This window comes from Mytilus galloprovincialis, chromosome 2 (assembly GCF_965363235.1).
Source record: "Mytilus galloprovincialis chromosome 2, xbMytGall1.hap1.1, whole genome shotgun sequence".
NCBI lineage: Eukaryota > Metazoa > Mollusca > Bivalvia > Mytilida > Mytilidae > Mytilus > Mytilus galloprovincialis.
Genome location: NC_134839.1, coordinates 79600534 through 79617830, shown reverse-complemented (window position 1 = coordinate 79617830; position 17297 = coordinate 79600534). Strand labels below are relative to the sequence as shown.

The following is a 17297-nucleotide window of genomic DNA, read 5'->3' as shown; positions in this document are numbered from 1 at the left end:
CCATGGCGTTGTCAGTTTGTTTTAGATTTATGAGTTTGACTGTCCCTTTGGTATCTTTCGTCCCTCTTTTCAAGTCGATGTAACTTTAACTTCATTAAAAACTACCTTGACCAAAAACTTTAACCTGAACTTTGCACTCTCATTTTCTATGTTCAGTGGACCATGAAATTGGGGTCAAAACTATAATTTGGCATTAAAATTAGAAAGATCATATCATGGGAAACATGTGTATTAAGTTTCAAGTTGATTGGACTTCAGCTTCATCAAAAACTACCTCGACCAAAAACTTTAACCGGACGGACGAACGGAAGCACAGACGGCCGGACGGACGGACGAACGAACGGAGGCACAGACCAGAAAACATAATGCCCCTCTACTATCGTAGGTGGGGCATAATAAGTCACAAAGTTAAGGTCACATAGTATTAAGTCCTGACAGGAACAAAACTTTGAAACCAAATATAATTTTTCCAATTCTCAACTGGTAACAAAGGGCGTCATTGTTAAACGACTAGGAATAATACGTAAATCTTAAAAACCAGTGGTAATAAAGGGAGGCCTTGTTAAATTACTAAGAATACTACATATATAAAGCTCAAGTAGGAGCAGAGGGTGTCATTGTTAATCGACTGTGAATGATACACCATCGTCAAACTTCAGTGGAAACAAAAGACGTCATTGTTAAACGACTAAAGAAAATACTGCGGCTGTAAAACTCCAAGGGTAACAAAAGGGATCTAATAAATATAACGTAACACTCATCGGAATAACTCCAGGGATGTGTACCAATTGACATCATTATTATTACTCCGCTGTAAAACCCTAGTTATAAATATGTTATCATTGTATAACAACTAAGGTTACTATTCATCGGAACTTTGGTGGTAAAAAGAAGGGAAATATTGTAGTAACATTTAGGATAACACTACTCGGTAATGGTAATAAAAGATGTTGTTGTTAGTCGACTCAGAAAATTGTTCCGCTGTTAAAGTGAAGTGGTAACAAAGGGAATTATTTTAAATAGAACGTTTGATTACACTGATTCGTCTGAAAAACTCAAGTGGTAACAAAGGGAGTGAGTGCAATTCGATTTAGGAAAATCCTAAGCGATCAACAACAGGCGAAACTTGTAAATACAACGTGGGATAACCCTTAGCGGAATAACTCCAGTCGAATTTACCGATGATCAAATGTCCTACATCGATTGGCAGAGACACTCAATATAAAAACTGAGTAAATCGCATGAGCAAGACCGGGTGTAATGGTAAGCGTCTCTTCTTTTAGAATTATCCCAACAAGCAAATTCCCAACCAGACAAAACAAAAACAAAGACATCATTATTAAATGACGTTTGATAATACTAACCTGTATAACTCCAGTGATAACAAAGGGAATCAGTGTCAGTGGGAACCTTAATACATTGACAACGGACAATGCTAGAAAGGCTTTTGCAGCATTGAACGGTTCTGTGGTAGATGTTAGGGTATAAATTAGTAAAATGGAAAAGTTCATCTGAAATGAAACATAGATTTAGGTTTACCAAATTCGTTTATTTGTTCTGCAATATTTATTCGTTCAAAGACACCATATAATCATAAATTCTAGATTGCATTAATACGACAAACAAATATACATTCAAACAATAGCCATGCTCATGTACGTTTGTAATTTATTTACACTAATATTATATTTTCTTTTAAAAGGCTCAAAATTTTTTTTGTATATTTAGTCAAGTTAATACTGCAAACATTTTTTTTTAATTCAAGTTCCACACATGACGCCTTTTATTAAACCACTATATATAACTACGTAATCAATTACCATAAAAGGACTGTGTGCTGCACTAAGAATTGAGCATGCTGTTACACGAGCTATTTTGCGTAGTATAACCATTTCTTTCATTCTAATTGCTCTAATCTTTTTCGAAAAATATGGTTCCCAAGCGTACATTTTTATAACCTGTAAAATAGCAAATTATCAGAAAAAAAGTTTTTATATGTCGTCACTATATTTGTGTCATTGTTGTTATCACATTTGATAATCTATAGAAACATTTTTTTTTTATTTTTTACCATAATCCGTTATCGTTTTGTAGGTTTACCTGCTTGTGTGTGGTTCGCGTTGCTCAGTCTTTAGTTTTCTATGTAATGTATACCGTTGTTCCTATTTTCTTAATTTTCGTTTTCTACTGTGGTATTTTAAGTTGTTAATCGACGTATACGCTTAATTATCATCTGTCTCTCAATAAAGCTTCTTCTCAATTCGCGACACGATAGCAAATGTATGAGGCTAATGCCCCGATCGAGTGATTATTCTATCATTTAGTGGATAAATTTATAGTTGACGATAAAAGGTCATTGTACTAGTAACAAATTCAGTACAAATCAAGTAACTGTTTTACTATAAAAATTAATGAACTTAACACATATAGACTAGTATGTATATTCTAAATCATTACTTAGTTTATTTCATACATAGTAATATGTAATTGTGTGTAGTTTGCTAGATGAAGTTTTCAATTATGAATGATTTGTATATTAAATATTTGCTTCAAACTGTTTGCATGTATGATGTGTTTATTATTACAGCAGACATAAATTTGAAAAAAACAAGCATGTCCTTACCTTCATTCCAAATATGATTTCATTCAACAGTTTACATCGTTTTCCCTTGTAATATAAAATGTTCATCATGTATTTCTGTTGTAATTTCCCAAAAAGAGCATTTAAACAGGTGAGAATAGCTATGACCAGTAAGCATCCTAATGTAGCAGTGCCCATTACGGCCCACAGTTCATACACACCAACTATTATTATAACAAAGAATGATAATATCTCTGTGGCATAGGTGAATGCATCTTGAATACGTTGACAGTCCACTGAAACCAGGTTGACAACTTCTCCCACTGTGTAATCTTTTCTCACATTGCTGCTTACTTTTAATGTCTTTAATGAAAATTACGAATACACTTATGAATGGTTTTAATCTAATCAAAATAAATTGAACCATATTTTTCTTATCCAAGGCATAGATTATCCACAATGCTCTTCAACTTTGTATTTGTTTGGCTTTATAACTATTTTGATCTGAGCGTCACTGGTGAGTCTCATGTAGACGAAACGCTCGTCTGGTGTATTACATTATAAGTCTGGTACCTTTGATAACTATTTTAACAATGCACCAATGGATAAAGCATAAAAAACCTTAATAATGAAGAACCATTTTAAGTTTCTTTTAGTACATAAAAGAAAAATATCAACTTCTGATTGTTTGAATGTAAAGATTTTTGATTCATATATATCTTTGCCTCAATACAATTTACAACCAATTGAGTATTTTTTTAACAATCTGTATTTATGTCTACTAATCAGATTGCGATCGTTGTTAATAATGTTGTTAAATATTAAAATGTTCAAAATCGTGTAGACTGGGGTCAGTTTCCCAAAGCTGTCTTATGACTACGACATGTCCTAGGATGGTTTAACGACTTATTTAAGTCGTAAGTGAATTTCACAAAGACGTCCTAAATAGGACATCTCTATAAGTTGATCATAAAGTTAGGACTTCACGAGAATTGTCTAATGATGGTCTTCGGATAGTCAAAAGTTTATTTATATAAATTACATGTTTTAATATCAAGAAAGAACGATTTTATCCATTAACTCTACTTAACCGAAACAGTGACAAATTAAATTCAACTCACTTGTACAGAAAATATCATCATTACTCTTTTTTTTTTATTCTGTATTTAAAGTTTCATATGTATATTGGTGTGTTATCAATATACTATTTGAATAAATTACACTTTTGTATTCTTTTTATTTATTTTGCAAATTATATTATTGTATTAAATTAGTAATCAATACGTTGAGTAATTTATTGGAAAGACATACTCTTTTTACGTGCATTTTTTCCAGAAATGTTAATATTTGAAAACTTTAAAAATAACTTGCGACAGGTTTATGATATCTTTATTCAAGATCATCTTAAGACAGCTTCGATACAAGGTCTGAGATATGTCCTAGGATAGTCATAAGGCAGCAACCATTTGATTTTCTGGGGGGGGGGCTATGGTTTTTTTTTCTGGACAAACTTTTTTTTTCGCCTTCGGCGAAAGACAATCTATTTTTTTGGCGACAAGTCGAAAACAATTTTTTTCTTTCAATTTTAGTATTACATATAGTGGCAGCTGAGGGTGAAACAAACAATTTTTTTTTCTTAGGGTCAAAAACAAATTATTTTTTTCTCCAAAAACTGGAGACAAACTTTTTTTTCCAAAAAAAACCATAGCCCCCCCCCAGAAAATCAAATGGTTGCTGCCTAAGAGGATCATGAGACATGTCCTAATATATACACTAAATGCACTAAAACAAGAGTACATATGTTAGACTAAGATCGACGTCTGGTCCTTAATCGACGTCCAAATCTGACGTCACATTCTTATTTTTTTTCTTAAAAAACAATTAAAGTGTATGATGTAAAAGATAGAATCAACAGGAAACATCAATCAAAGCAAAGAAAACATAAATAAACAATAATTTATTTTACCTTTCTGTAAATGACACCAATTAGTGCTGTTTTGACCTTTAATCCTAAAGATAACATCATTTGATTTGAATGAACGTAAAACACAGCATTCAACTGACCAAATAGAAACAGAAGTACTGCTAAGATGATTCCATACCACAATACTCTTTCGTCTCCAGGCTTCTCTGTCTCATTTATTATAAGCCTAAAATATGTTAAGGATTATGTACCCTTGTGTTGCTTCAATGCTAAACATATGGAAATTTTATAGAAAATCCACAGCCTTCATCCTTGTTCTATCATATTTGGCAATTTGATGACTGATAGATATAGGATTAATGCATGCAGTGCTAGCATTGATTTCCTTAAAACAAGTTTATTAATGTAGTTATTGGTTAGAACAAATAAAAATATGGACCAAATCAAGTACACCTTTTAGGGTGCGCTCGACTTTAGTTACTCTGCACGAGGTATTTTGGAATTTACAGGTTGCTTAGAACTTTTTGTAAAAAATAAACACTAGCACATCATAGAAAAGCAAGTGAGTAATCTATGTTTCAAATTTTATAACAAAAATCTCTTTATTAAAGGCTGTGGATTTTCTATAATAATCTTGGTTTATTTGCCACAAAGTACTCTTTTTCTATTAAATGCAATGCAACAGTAAATAATAATGCTTTGCATCAAGTTTCCCCCTAGTATATGTTCAAAAAGGCCTGTCTCTATTATTCATTATATCTGTAGTTTTGATACAATTGATGTTTAAAAAATTCGTACAAAAATGGCTACAGAAGGGTACATAAACCTTAAGTTCAATTAGGTCTTGGTTGACATTAATTGGAAATATTAAGATCGACCCAAACGCAAGGATTCAAGAGAACCTGATAAAAGTTAAAATAGAGATATTAAAAAAAATTAACAATTGCCTGATTCTATGTCAATACAAAATCAGTATTGCGAAGTAACAAGAATGAAAACAATTAACAACATACTACAATCTTGTGATAAGGGGACAGGATACCAATCAAATACTGGGGTTTGGGTACACGGTTGCTCCGAACTAGTGACGAGCTTAGTACGCTTATGACACCTGTCTCCAACATCCAATGTGAAAAGCTGTAGTTTGTATTAATGATTGAATTTAATAAATGTCTCTTGTAAAATCCTAACACATTATATACCGCATTCAAATTTATCAGAACATTATTTACCTAAATATTCAATGACGTAAACGTCTGTAATGAAGCTATAACCGTTTTGGTAAACAAAACTTGCAACTATCTGCTAGAAACTGCAGAGGCTAGTTACGCAGAACAAAAGGTTCGAGATGAAAGTAGCAACTTCCTGGCAAATATTCTTAGATAAATTCTGATCCAGGGATTTGACACATCTTATTGAAAACTCATTTAGGAAAATATAAATGTATAGTAATATATTTTTACCTTTAATGTTCTTCTCATAATCTTCATGTTTCGATATTTCCCTTGACTTATATGCGTGTTTTTAACAACATGGAAAATCAGAATAAAGCAGTATTTATATTTAGTGTTTTTATAAATTTAGAAACACGTCAGATGGAATTCTCCAGTTTTGATAAAATGCGAGAGTTCTCTGAACTCCGATAAATCTATTTCTGTCATATAAGAACTAAAGTGGAGTTTTTCCTGTATGTCACCGTTATAAAACTGATATTTGATATTGTACTTCCATAAAGAAATGGAGAACCATCTATGTCGTTTATTCAACATTTAATAATACGTTGTTGCTCCAAATCACAAGTTTAGGGTTTGTTTAGGTAATTATGCGTATGCGTATAATTTTCTTGACCTCCAGGGGTATCAGATTGAATGGTTTTTCTGGATTCCCCACTCCATGGATTAATTTGAAACTCATGAGATCCTTTCTATGTCTGTCTGCTATTGAGGGTTATTGTTGTTACATAATTTAAAATCGTATGCATCATTTAAATTGAAATAAATGTAGTCCACTTCGTAAAGGTATAACTACAACACCCTTCAGCCGAAATGGAGTCTTCCATATTATCGTTTTGAGTTGTCTCCCTTCCGTAAGTAATTTCCGTCAATTCTGAAACAAAATACAATACGACACGAGAAAAATTCACTCGTTCTGTCGATAGACGTTAAAGGTTTTGATTTTGTAAATATTGCCGGTATATTTAACGACCATTCTGTTAAAAGAACAAATTCCTGGATATTTTGACAATACTGAGCTACCTCTTATTTGTTATATTTACAAGAAATCTACCCGGAAATTTGTGTTTAATTATAGTCAACTGTGTAAAGATGTTAATATCAGTGAAAATACACCTACTTCATATAATTGTAGTACCTCCGAATATATTTATGGACCCATTTCCCATGTTATAACAGGAGATCTTAACATCGTTCAAGACCGAGAGTTAAAATCATTCCTCAGTAAAGGACCTAAATATCGTCCCCCGTCAATTATTAATTGGAATGAGTGTCGTAATACCATCCACGACTCACTCCATACTTACTGTATGAAATAGATAAAACGGGAAAAAGCTGACAAAAAATCTTTGGACTCTTTTTTTAATTCAGTAATGAAGATAGTTGATATACGTATTCAACATTTTAAAGAACATTTTACTATTAACAATAACCACAAAAAAACCTATTTCTCGTATCAAACATAAACTAAAAGAACTAAAAAGAAACTAAAAGAAATTTGTTTTTGTCCCGGCCGATAAAGCTTATGTGCCAAAGAGACAACAACCCGACCATAGAGCAGACAATAGCAGAAGGTCACCAACAGGACTTCAATGCAACGAGAAATTCTCGCACCCGGAGGCGTCCTTCAGCTGGCCCCTAAACAAATATATACTGGTTCAGTGATAATGAGTAACTATTCAGAATTCGTAAATTACATTTTACATGTGCAGTTGAATAAGTTTTGAAAATAATACTATCCAGCTATACATGTGTCAATAAAAACAATGGCAATCGTATCCCTATGAGCAATCTGCTCTTTGATTATATATTGTTTTTGTTCATCTTTTACGGAAAGTCCCTACTAAAATGGCTAAATCAAAAGCTCAAACACATTAAACGAATGGATAATAACTGTCATATTCCGGACTTGGTATAGGAATTTTCTTATGTAGGAAATCGTGGATTGAACCTGGTTTTATAACTAGCTAAACCTCTCACCTGTATGACAGTCGCATCAAATTCCATTATTTTCACAACGATGCGTGAAGAAAAAACGAGACATAATAGGTAAAAATGTCAAAAATAGGGGTTCAGCAGTCAACATTGTGTTATAATCTTTATCAATACATTACCTCTTTTAAAAAAGACGCCACTGACAAACTTGATGATTGTTTTTAGATTTCAACAGCTAAGCAAATTATGATTATACAATGTTATCTTGTGCTTACTTGAGAATTAAAGGTTGTAACAAAGTTGAGATATCACAACAAAGTTTAAGACATGCTCCACGAAACCATGCTAATCCATACAGTTGCAAACAACATTTATGTAGTGATGGGTGTTGTCGAACTTGATCGTCTTCATCCTCAGAAATGTTGCTTTTTAACAGCGCTGTCTTTTCCCCAGGTGTGGTACCATTTTTACAATACTGACTTCTGTATGAACTATTTTGTCTAAAATAACGATTCAATACATATTCAAGCTTATAACTGAAAATAATTAACAAACTATAACATATGCTGCACATAATATAACTGTACAACAATCTTTTTAAAGTGTTTCTAAAATTAATAAAAAAAAGATATACCCTAATAATAACCATGTCTTTTATTTTGAATTAATTGCTCTTTTTCTTGTTGAAATGATCTTGTTCATTTTGTATAGTTTGTTCCCGGTAAAACATATGTATAGATATTTGTATAAGTAAAGTACCTCTTTCGAATTTTAATATTTTCTTGGGCTGCCCAACGCAACTGTAAATCGTTTACTAGGCTTTCTGCTTGAAGCTCTGGAAGTTGATCCCATAGTTCATCTTTACTTATTGTCCGTTTGTAGCAAGTTCGAACAATTCTAAAAAATATTCAAAGAATGTCTTTCCATAGCTGCAGATATCAAAAACATAGTATAAATTACTTTAAATGTTTATTGTACAATATATTATGGAGTGCATGTATTGTAAACGCCCAACATTTTCAACTCAAATGCATTAATAATATGAATGAAAATGTCAAATGACCTCTCTTCTGACAAGTTAGGAATTACCCTAATAAGCTAGCTGGTATTATCCCCATTTATGGGTATTATACACAGAATCGGGTAGCATAAAAACTCGAATTGTATGTTTCCTCATAATGACTGTCATGGCGAAAATGTTCATATACATGGCAACATTTAACCCTTTAAGAAAATATAGACCAGACTATTTCAAATAATATCAGATCCAAATACAAAAATAATCTCTCCCAAAATCCTATGTTTTCGTGGCTATTAATTTCACTTGCACCATGACAGCAAATATCTCTGTATCTAAAGTGTATATATAATGTTTGCGCCTTGACAATGAATACCACAGTATCCAAAGTTTATCTTTTTATCACTGGAAATACTGATACCAGTTTTGTGGTATAAAAGAATCGTGCTTTCAAAATATTTATATCAGTGTTTGTTGATATATATTTTTGACTTTAAATGACCGAAAAATATCGCGTAAATCAACATTTGCGTGTTTCATAGACATGAAAAAGGCTTTCGACACAGTAGACCGTACATTACTCTGGTATAAGTTACAAGCGTTGGGCATCCGTGGTGAATTCTTAAGTGCAGTTCAATCTTTTTATACGGGTGTACCATGTACTGTACGGGTTAACAGTGACAATACCCCGTGGTTTGACGTTTCTAGCGGCGTAAAACAGGGCTGTATACTGTCTCCCACGTTGTTTTCTATTTTCATAAACGATGTAGCCAGCAAAATCAACGATCTAAAATGTTAAATACAGATGGATAACTCAATGCTCAGTGTTTTATTATATGCAGACGACATAGTGTTGCTGGCTCCTGGTGAAATTAGTTTACAGAGAATGATGGATACAGTTACCAAATGGTGCGAAAATTGGAAGTTAACTATAAATAGTGATAAGACAAAAGTTGTCCATTTCAGGCCTTATACAATGACAATCTCACGAGGTACATTTTCTTGTGTCGGTCAATCGATACAGTTTACAGACTCGTACAAATATCTCGGTGTGTGGCTTGATGAACATATTACGTTTCTAAAGAATGCAAAAGAGCTAGCGAAGTCAGCCAGTCGAGCTCTTGGAGCCGTATATGGAAAAGTGATATCAGCCGGTGGTGTGACCCACAGTGTATTTAGTAAACTTTATTCAACTATGGTAGAGCCTATACTCCTCTACGGAAGTGGAATTTGGGGTTACAAAAACTTTAGCCAAATCTCGACCGTGCAGAATAAAGCATGTAAACTCTTCTTGGGTGTAGGAAACACACTTCGAATATAGCGACACGCGGAGATATGGGCTGGATCTCGATCAAAACCAAACTAAGGAAATCGTGTGTTTGCTTACTTTGTAAACTTTATAGACTTGATGAGAATCGTCTCCTACGTAAGATTTGGAGATGGTCATCTAGAAGAAGAAAAGGTTGGACTTTTGAGGTAAATAAAATGATGGATAAGTTGGAGAGTAATATGGTGGTACGGGACATTGGCGTTTCTGTGAACAATGCAATGCAAGTGGTCCATGAAAAGCTTACCAACTTGGACGATGTGGAATGGCGTAATGAACTTTTAAATGATAAAGGCAACCAAGTAAATGGTAACAAACTTCGTACCTATCGACTCTATAAAGACAATGTTAATGTTGAAACATATGCTAGAATAAACATTCCAAAATATCAGAGACGATGCATGGCAATGTTTCGCGCTGGCTCGTTACCGCTTGCCCTGGAGACCGGGCGTTACTCCAGACCGCCTACTCCACTTAAGCATAGACTTTGTAGATACTGTGAACTGGTGAAATAGAAACAGAAAAACATTTTCTAATGACATGTCCATTATATTCAGATTGGAGATATGACTTTTTACTTGAATGCGTCAAATATATTGAAAATTTTAACAGTATGAGTTTAAATGACCAATTTGTTAATATCATGAACTGCAAAGAAAAACAGCAATATTTTTGTAAGAGTCTGCATAAATTCTTTTTATGTCGAAAACTTCACATTCGACTAGTGATAAAACATAAAAGGATAATCTTATTTTTGCTTTAATTTTAAGTTATAACTTTATACTGAAGTGAAGCAATTTTTAATGGATTGCATTATAATTAATTGGGATCATAGTAAAAGCAATATAATATTTCCAACAGAAAGTAACCAAAAGTTAGCGTGCAATAAATTCTAATATTGCACTAGTGCAATAAATCTTCAAAATTCATGACGTCATCAACGACAAAATCTTAGTTTAAACCCTTTTTTACTTTCAAATATTATATTGCTATACAATAAAAGGGTTATTGCATGAATATTGGGGAATATTGTCCCTCGTAGAACATATATTGCACTCGCAAGCTCGTGCAATATAAAATTCTACTCGGGACAATATTCCCCAATATTCATGCAATAACCCTATATTATCTTCATTTTTATTTTTTTAAATACTTTTATTATTTCTTATTTATCTTTTTTTATTCAACAGACAACGTGATTGTAACTAAGCGTAAATACAGATTTTTATAAGAATTTAATGTAAATATGAAGTTTTAAAAGTGTCTCATAAGTCAATTTTATGGCTGGGTATTGATTGAATGTTTTAACTGATGATATGTAAATTGTGTACTTTATTATGTCAATCAATATGTGACACTATAATAAAATAAATTTATCTATCTATCATATACGATTCTGTATTATTCATAATTGCCTTAATCTAATAAAACAGTTGGTGCGTTTACCTCGTCCTAAAGCCCCAATCCCACTAGACCACGATCGCACCACGCTCACCGCGATCTAAAATAAATTCAGATCGTGGTGAGGTCGCGGTATGAGCGGCATGAAAATGTAAATTTCGTTGCTTTCACGATGCTGCTACGTCCTCATTACGCTTAGAACTACAACGATCCCGCTACGATTATACCACGTTCTCACCGCGCTTATTCTGCGACCTCACTACGCTTATCAAGATCTTTATACGCTCTTCACGTTCTCACTACGACCATACCACGAGTTATCCGATTGCAACATGATCTTACCACGCTTCTACTGCGATTATAGCACGTTCTTACCACGATTATACTACGTTCATACTGCAATCTTACTACGTTCTCAGCAATAACGTCAACATCGTGTTCCATATCAATACAATTCCATTCCTTCTATTTCTGATTAATACGTAGATTTCTCGGAAACAATACAATCATGTCATTAAAATCTATTAGAAAACGTGGTCGTGGTGGTAGTAGTTGATGTAGAGGCAAAGGGAACTAAGTAACGAATCCTGATCAAGCAGAGATGTCGGACCGACCAATCCAACCTAAATAACAACCTATTGCTGGTCCATAAAGCTCAAATGACGATATTTTAGTGAACGATAGCAGAGATCACACAGATGTGTCAATAGATATAGAAGGATGTGGTATGAGTGCCAATGTGACAATTCTCCATCCAAGTAACAATTTATAGGCTCACACCGAACAGCAAGCTATAAAGGGCCCACAAAATTACTAGTGTAAAACCATTTAAACGGGAAAACCAGTGGGACTGCGGTATAAAATACGCTTATGAAAATATGAAAAATGCACGATTTTATACCGCAGTCCCACTAGGCCACGATCGCACTACGATCTGTGAAAAAAATGTAAATTTTGATTATCGTAGTACGATCGTGTAGATCACAGTAAGGTCGTGTCACGGTCGTGGTGAGGTCTTCAAGATCGTGATGAGTGTGGCCAATTTTGAACATGTTCAAAACAATCGTGGTGCGGTCGTGGCGAAATCAGGTCGTAGTAGAAGCGTAGTAAGAGCGCACTAACTGACTAAGGTCGTTGTAAGATCGTAAAGGTCGCTGCACTATCGTAGCGAGGGTGTAGCGAAAGCGTGATTCTATTCGGAGAGACTGCAGTTACGATCTCACAGCGACGTTATACCCGACCTCACTACGACCATCACGTTCTAACCTCGATCCAACTACGCTTCCACTACGACGATACCACGTTTACACCACGCTGTTCAAGACCATAATACGATTCTAGCACGCCCTTGTCGTCCTCATCACGCCCTTCTTACGACCTGACTTCGTTCATATTACGACCATCATTCTCATTGATATTTTCACATACATATATTATATATCTCCAGGTTTTGTTTGTCTGTATGTAGTTCTTGTCCATTTTCTCTAGCGTCTCAACCATGCTTCTCGTATTTATAGATTAGACCGTTGGTTCTCCCGTTTGAATGGTTTTACACCAGTATTTTTTGGGCCCTTTATAGCTTGCTGTTCGGTGTGAGCCAAGGCTCCGTGTTAAAGGACGTACCTTAGCCTAAAATCGGTTTACTTTTATAAATTGTTACTTGGATGGAGAGTTGTCTCATTGGCACTCATACCACATCTTCCTATATCTGCTATCGTTCACTAAAATATCGTCATTTGAGCTTTATGGACCAGCAAAAGATTGTAATTTAGGTTGGATTGGTCGGTCCGAAATCTCTGGTCGATCAGGATTCGTTACTATGAGAGTTCCATCTGCCTCGTCATCAACCCTTACCACCACGCCCACGTGTTCTAGAAGATTTTGGTGGCATGACTTTATTGTTTCCGAGAAATCTATGTATTAATCAGAAAAACAAGGAATTGAATTTTATTGATATGAAACAACATGTTGACGTTATTACTAATAACGTAGTAAGATCGCGGTATGAACGTAGTATAATCGTGGTAAGAAGTTCAACGTATTATTATAAGTTATATGGTTCGTTACTGACCCCATACGGATCCATAGAGGGTTAGTAAAATCCATAGGGGGTGAGGCCGGAGGGGGTCGGTAGTTAACCGTATAACGAATTTATCGGACGCTGGACTTTTTCTGCGGCGTTTTGTTGAAAAATAAACAATGAAACACAACAACATTAATAGATAACGTCGCCATTAACGCGTCATGAACCCCATATGAAACTTACTAACCCCATACGGTCTCATAGGGGGTCACCACGTGACGGCGTTTAACCAATCACAACGTGATAATTCATCTGTGGTCCGATAAGAATTGTTAATCATGATGTTTGAGTAATAATATATACACTTGTTTCTATACTTACGGTGTAAACCACCAGAAAAACAGCTTTGAGAATACTGATGAATAAGGCTTCGGACATACTGGCTGTAAACAGGAATTATAACTTTTCACTTCTCATTATTCTCATTGATAAAATGTCATCACTATACACTATGTTTTCATTACAAATAATATACAAAAATTCATTTAACACAGGCGTCTAATAACAAGGTAAAATTAACGAAGTACTGTTTTTGGTTTTCGAAAGACAAACAAAACATCAAATGTGCAATGTGCAAAGATATATAACAACATCTCGCTTGTAAAGCACAGTATATTCGTGTTGTACACCATGGAATGTTACACGTTATTGTTGTTTCATCATGCTTAGTCGTTATCTCTTTGAAATATTCCTCATATTTGTTACACTTTTAAATACAATAGTATTCGACTAGTTGGACATAAATATATATTACTAGAATACACCCGTGATATCGCGGGTCCGTGACTGAATTAAAGTATACAACTATGCGTTAGCCTTATTTTAGTATTGGTATTGTCATCTGATAAAGTCATGCCGATTATAAGATACACAGTTTTCTCTGCTTTCAAAATCTTTCTGTTTGAACCCGTCGACCTGGAACTTATCAATAATTGGTAATATTAATTACTTGGAAAACAAAAGGTCCTGGAATGGAGTATTTTTTAATCAACAGCATTGTAAATAAAGTTGAGTTCTTTTATTCGCTGATTTACGTCATGCTCGCTAACAAATTGAAGCCTGTACCTATATGCCTTATTTTAAGTCCAGATATTTAGTATTCGTATTGTTATCTTAGAAATTCTTACTGATAAATATACTACAATAGGGAAAAATTTGACAATGATTGAATTTAGTAGTGTCAACCCTGTGATTATGACCCGTGTATATAGCAAAATCCTAATTACACCGATTGGTGGTGCGCCTGTAGGGAAAACGGTACTATTTATTCTGCCATAGGCGACAATACTAACATTTTCCAAGTTAAACCACTTTTTATAATAAAAACCTGGATAAAACAGTTATGTGTGGTGTTAGTACTTTATTACTCTATTTTAAAAATTGAAGCCAAATATTATCATGACCAATTTCCAACGGAGCTTGTTTATGTTATCCATGCCCACCGTCATTTTGCAGCAAATTTATAAAATTTTGAAAGCCTTTTCGAATAATTCTCTAGAAAATATTTCAATAGGTCTTAAAATTTATATTGTAAATATAAACACTGCAGTTATTTATAGATAAATAAAAAAAATATATTGTACCCTTACATCCAATCACGGCGCTCCTAAGTTGACTTCCTTCACCTGTCTTGGGTACACAAAAGGCCAACCTAATGCTGGGAAAATTAAATACTACCGTTTTCCCTGTACAGATAAGGCAATAGGTAACAGGTGACTATACTATTGGTATCGGTATCGGATTCGACCCGGAACTTGTTAATTATTGGCAACATTAATTATGTGGAAAACAAAAGGGTCTGGAGCGGTGTAATTTTTAATCTACACCATATATAAAATTGAATTCTTTGATTTGTCGTTTTTACCCGATGACGGCTGACAAATTGGACCTCGTCATTTTAGTATTATAGATACATACTTATTTCAAAATAAGATCCACTCGATTGACGTTACGCACAGTGTTCAGTTTAGTAATGGTAACGTTAGTCGACGTCGTTTTCTATTATTTCAACCTTCTTCTGTACCAAACGTCAAAGCTTTGTAGCTTTTAAAAAAACAGGCTTGCATTTTGATGTTTAACTTATTATTTAAAATAAACAGCATGTTAACATGACTGATTACTAGTATATATTTTTGAAATCATATTGTTAACATAATGAAAGTGTATATTTCAAATATTTGTCACTGCCCAAGCATGTCGATTGTTGCAAAATGCATTGCATGTAAAAATATGATTAAAATGAAACAGACATGACACCGAACTGTGAATCAAAAAGAGTGAAAGAAACTTACGAGGTAAATTTCAAAATTTCAACACAATTTTTGGTATATAAAGGAATAGAATAAAAGTTGTTATTTCTAAAATGTTCAAAAGCTATAATAATATAAATAAAGTGAATTGGCAGCATCTATTTTTGTTAAGTAATACAAGTTTGACGTATGTTACGATACAAACAACAGACATTCTGAACAACATATTTAAAATCTGATTACGAATAGGGAATAGTCAAGGAATTGTACGATGTCTCCTCTTTGATTCTAAAATATTTCCACATACTTATATTATCAGTTCATGTTCATGACTAAAAGTTTTGGTAAGACAAAATATAGACAGGATTCTGATCAACAAGAATAATAACAGAAAAGGTACCAGTTTTTCAGCACCAGATACGCATTTCGAAAATACATGTATCTTTAGTGATAATCAAGGTAAAAATGTCATATACACTCAAGCATAGAATATCACAAAATACATAACAGTCATCTCATACGCTTTTCATCGACAAAATTCGCTTTAAAATTCGTAGTGTGCGTTTAGCAAATATACCTTTCCTATTCTTTCGTATCCATAAACACTTGGACTTTCAGCTAAACTGTATAGTACAACTTGAACACACGAGAATCCGAAACTGATATACTGTAATATACTACTCAGACATAATGGCTGAAAATAAAGAACTATTAATTGTATCTGTTGATATATACAGTGCAACCTGCCTAATCCAACACCTGAGTATTCCACTATCCTGCTTTAACAGACACATTTTTCGGGTTCCTAAATATGCCTATCCTTGCAGATAAAAAGACTGAGTATTACGACACTATGCTTAATCCGACTTTTTTTTCTGATCCTCCAGTGTGTTTGATAAGGCAGGTTACACCGTATTATGTGAAAAAAAAACAATAGTTTGAAATTAAAATTCCTTTAATAGTAAATACTACTGAACACATAGAATTATCATCAATATTTGTTGATCAGCATATAAGTTTAATAAACAAAGACAATTAATTTACCGGCAATGTTCAAATTTCAAAAAACCGATTAAGAACACAAATCAAGGTAACAAACACAAATCAAGGGAATCACGTGACCACAGGTGTGTCAACATGTTAAACGTCAAGACATGCTTTTTAAAAGTTGATAAGAAAAATTTGTAAGGGTTCCGCGGAACCCAGTGTCTCGCCTACTTTGCTGTTAGTCACACACTCATCAAAAATGATGAAAAAAAAATCAATAAAATTATTCCTCTCGATACTATCTTTTGATTGTCAGAAGCTTCTGTCCAAGTTTGGTAAAAATCCAGGCTAGTTTAAGAATCTTAAAAATGTTTTAAATACTTTAACTGCAGACTGTATGTAATGTTAACTGGAAGAAAAACTAAGTCCATTTATAAGTAAAATACGTCACAATTTAAACAAGCAGTTACGGGAGTATCAAAGTAGAAAATAAAGGATGTTTTTTTAGATAAGGGAAACGTTTGTCAAATTGTAATGTATATATATATGCATAAATAATT

At 33.7% G+C, this 17297-nt stretch overlaps 1 protein-coding gene across 2 annotated transcripts in view; it reads right to left on the bottom strand.

Annotated features, from left to right (window-relative positions):
- The window catches only part of LOC143064505 (ATP-binding cassette sub-family C member 3-like), a 68746-nt gene that overhangs the window by 26332 nt on the left and 25117 nt on the right, over positions 1–17297 (bottom strand). For both annotated transcript variants that reach the window (XM_076237376.1, XM_076237375.1), the window contains exons 5-12: positions 16328–16444; positions 13823–13884; positions 8432–8569; positions 7948–8172; positions 4548–4731; positions 2624–2944; positions 1821–1958; positions 1365–1511 (exon numbers count right to left, since the gene is read on the bottom strand). In XM_076237376.1, the coding sequence (XP_076093491.1) occupies positions 1365–1511; positions 1821–1958; positions 2624–2944; positions 4548–4731; positions 7948–8172; positions 8432–8569; positions 13823–13884; positions 16328–16444 (1332 nt within the window). The remainder of the gene's footprint in view (positions 1–1364; positions 1512–1820; positions 1959–2623; positions 2945–4547; positions 4732–7947; positions 8173–8431; positions 8570–13822; positions 13885–16327; positions 16445–17297) is intronic.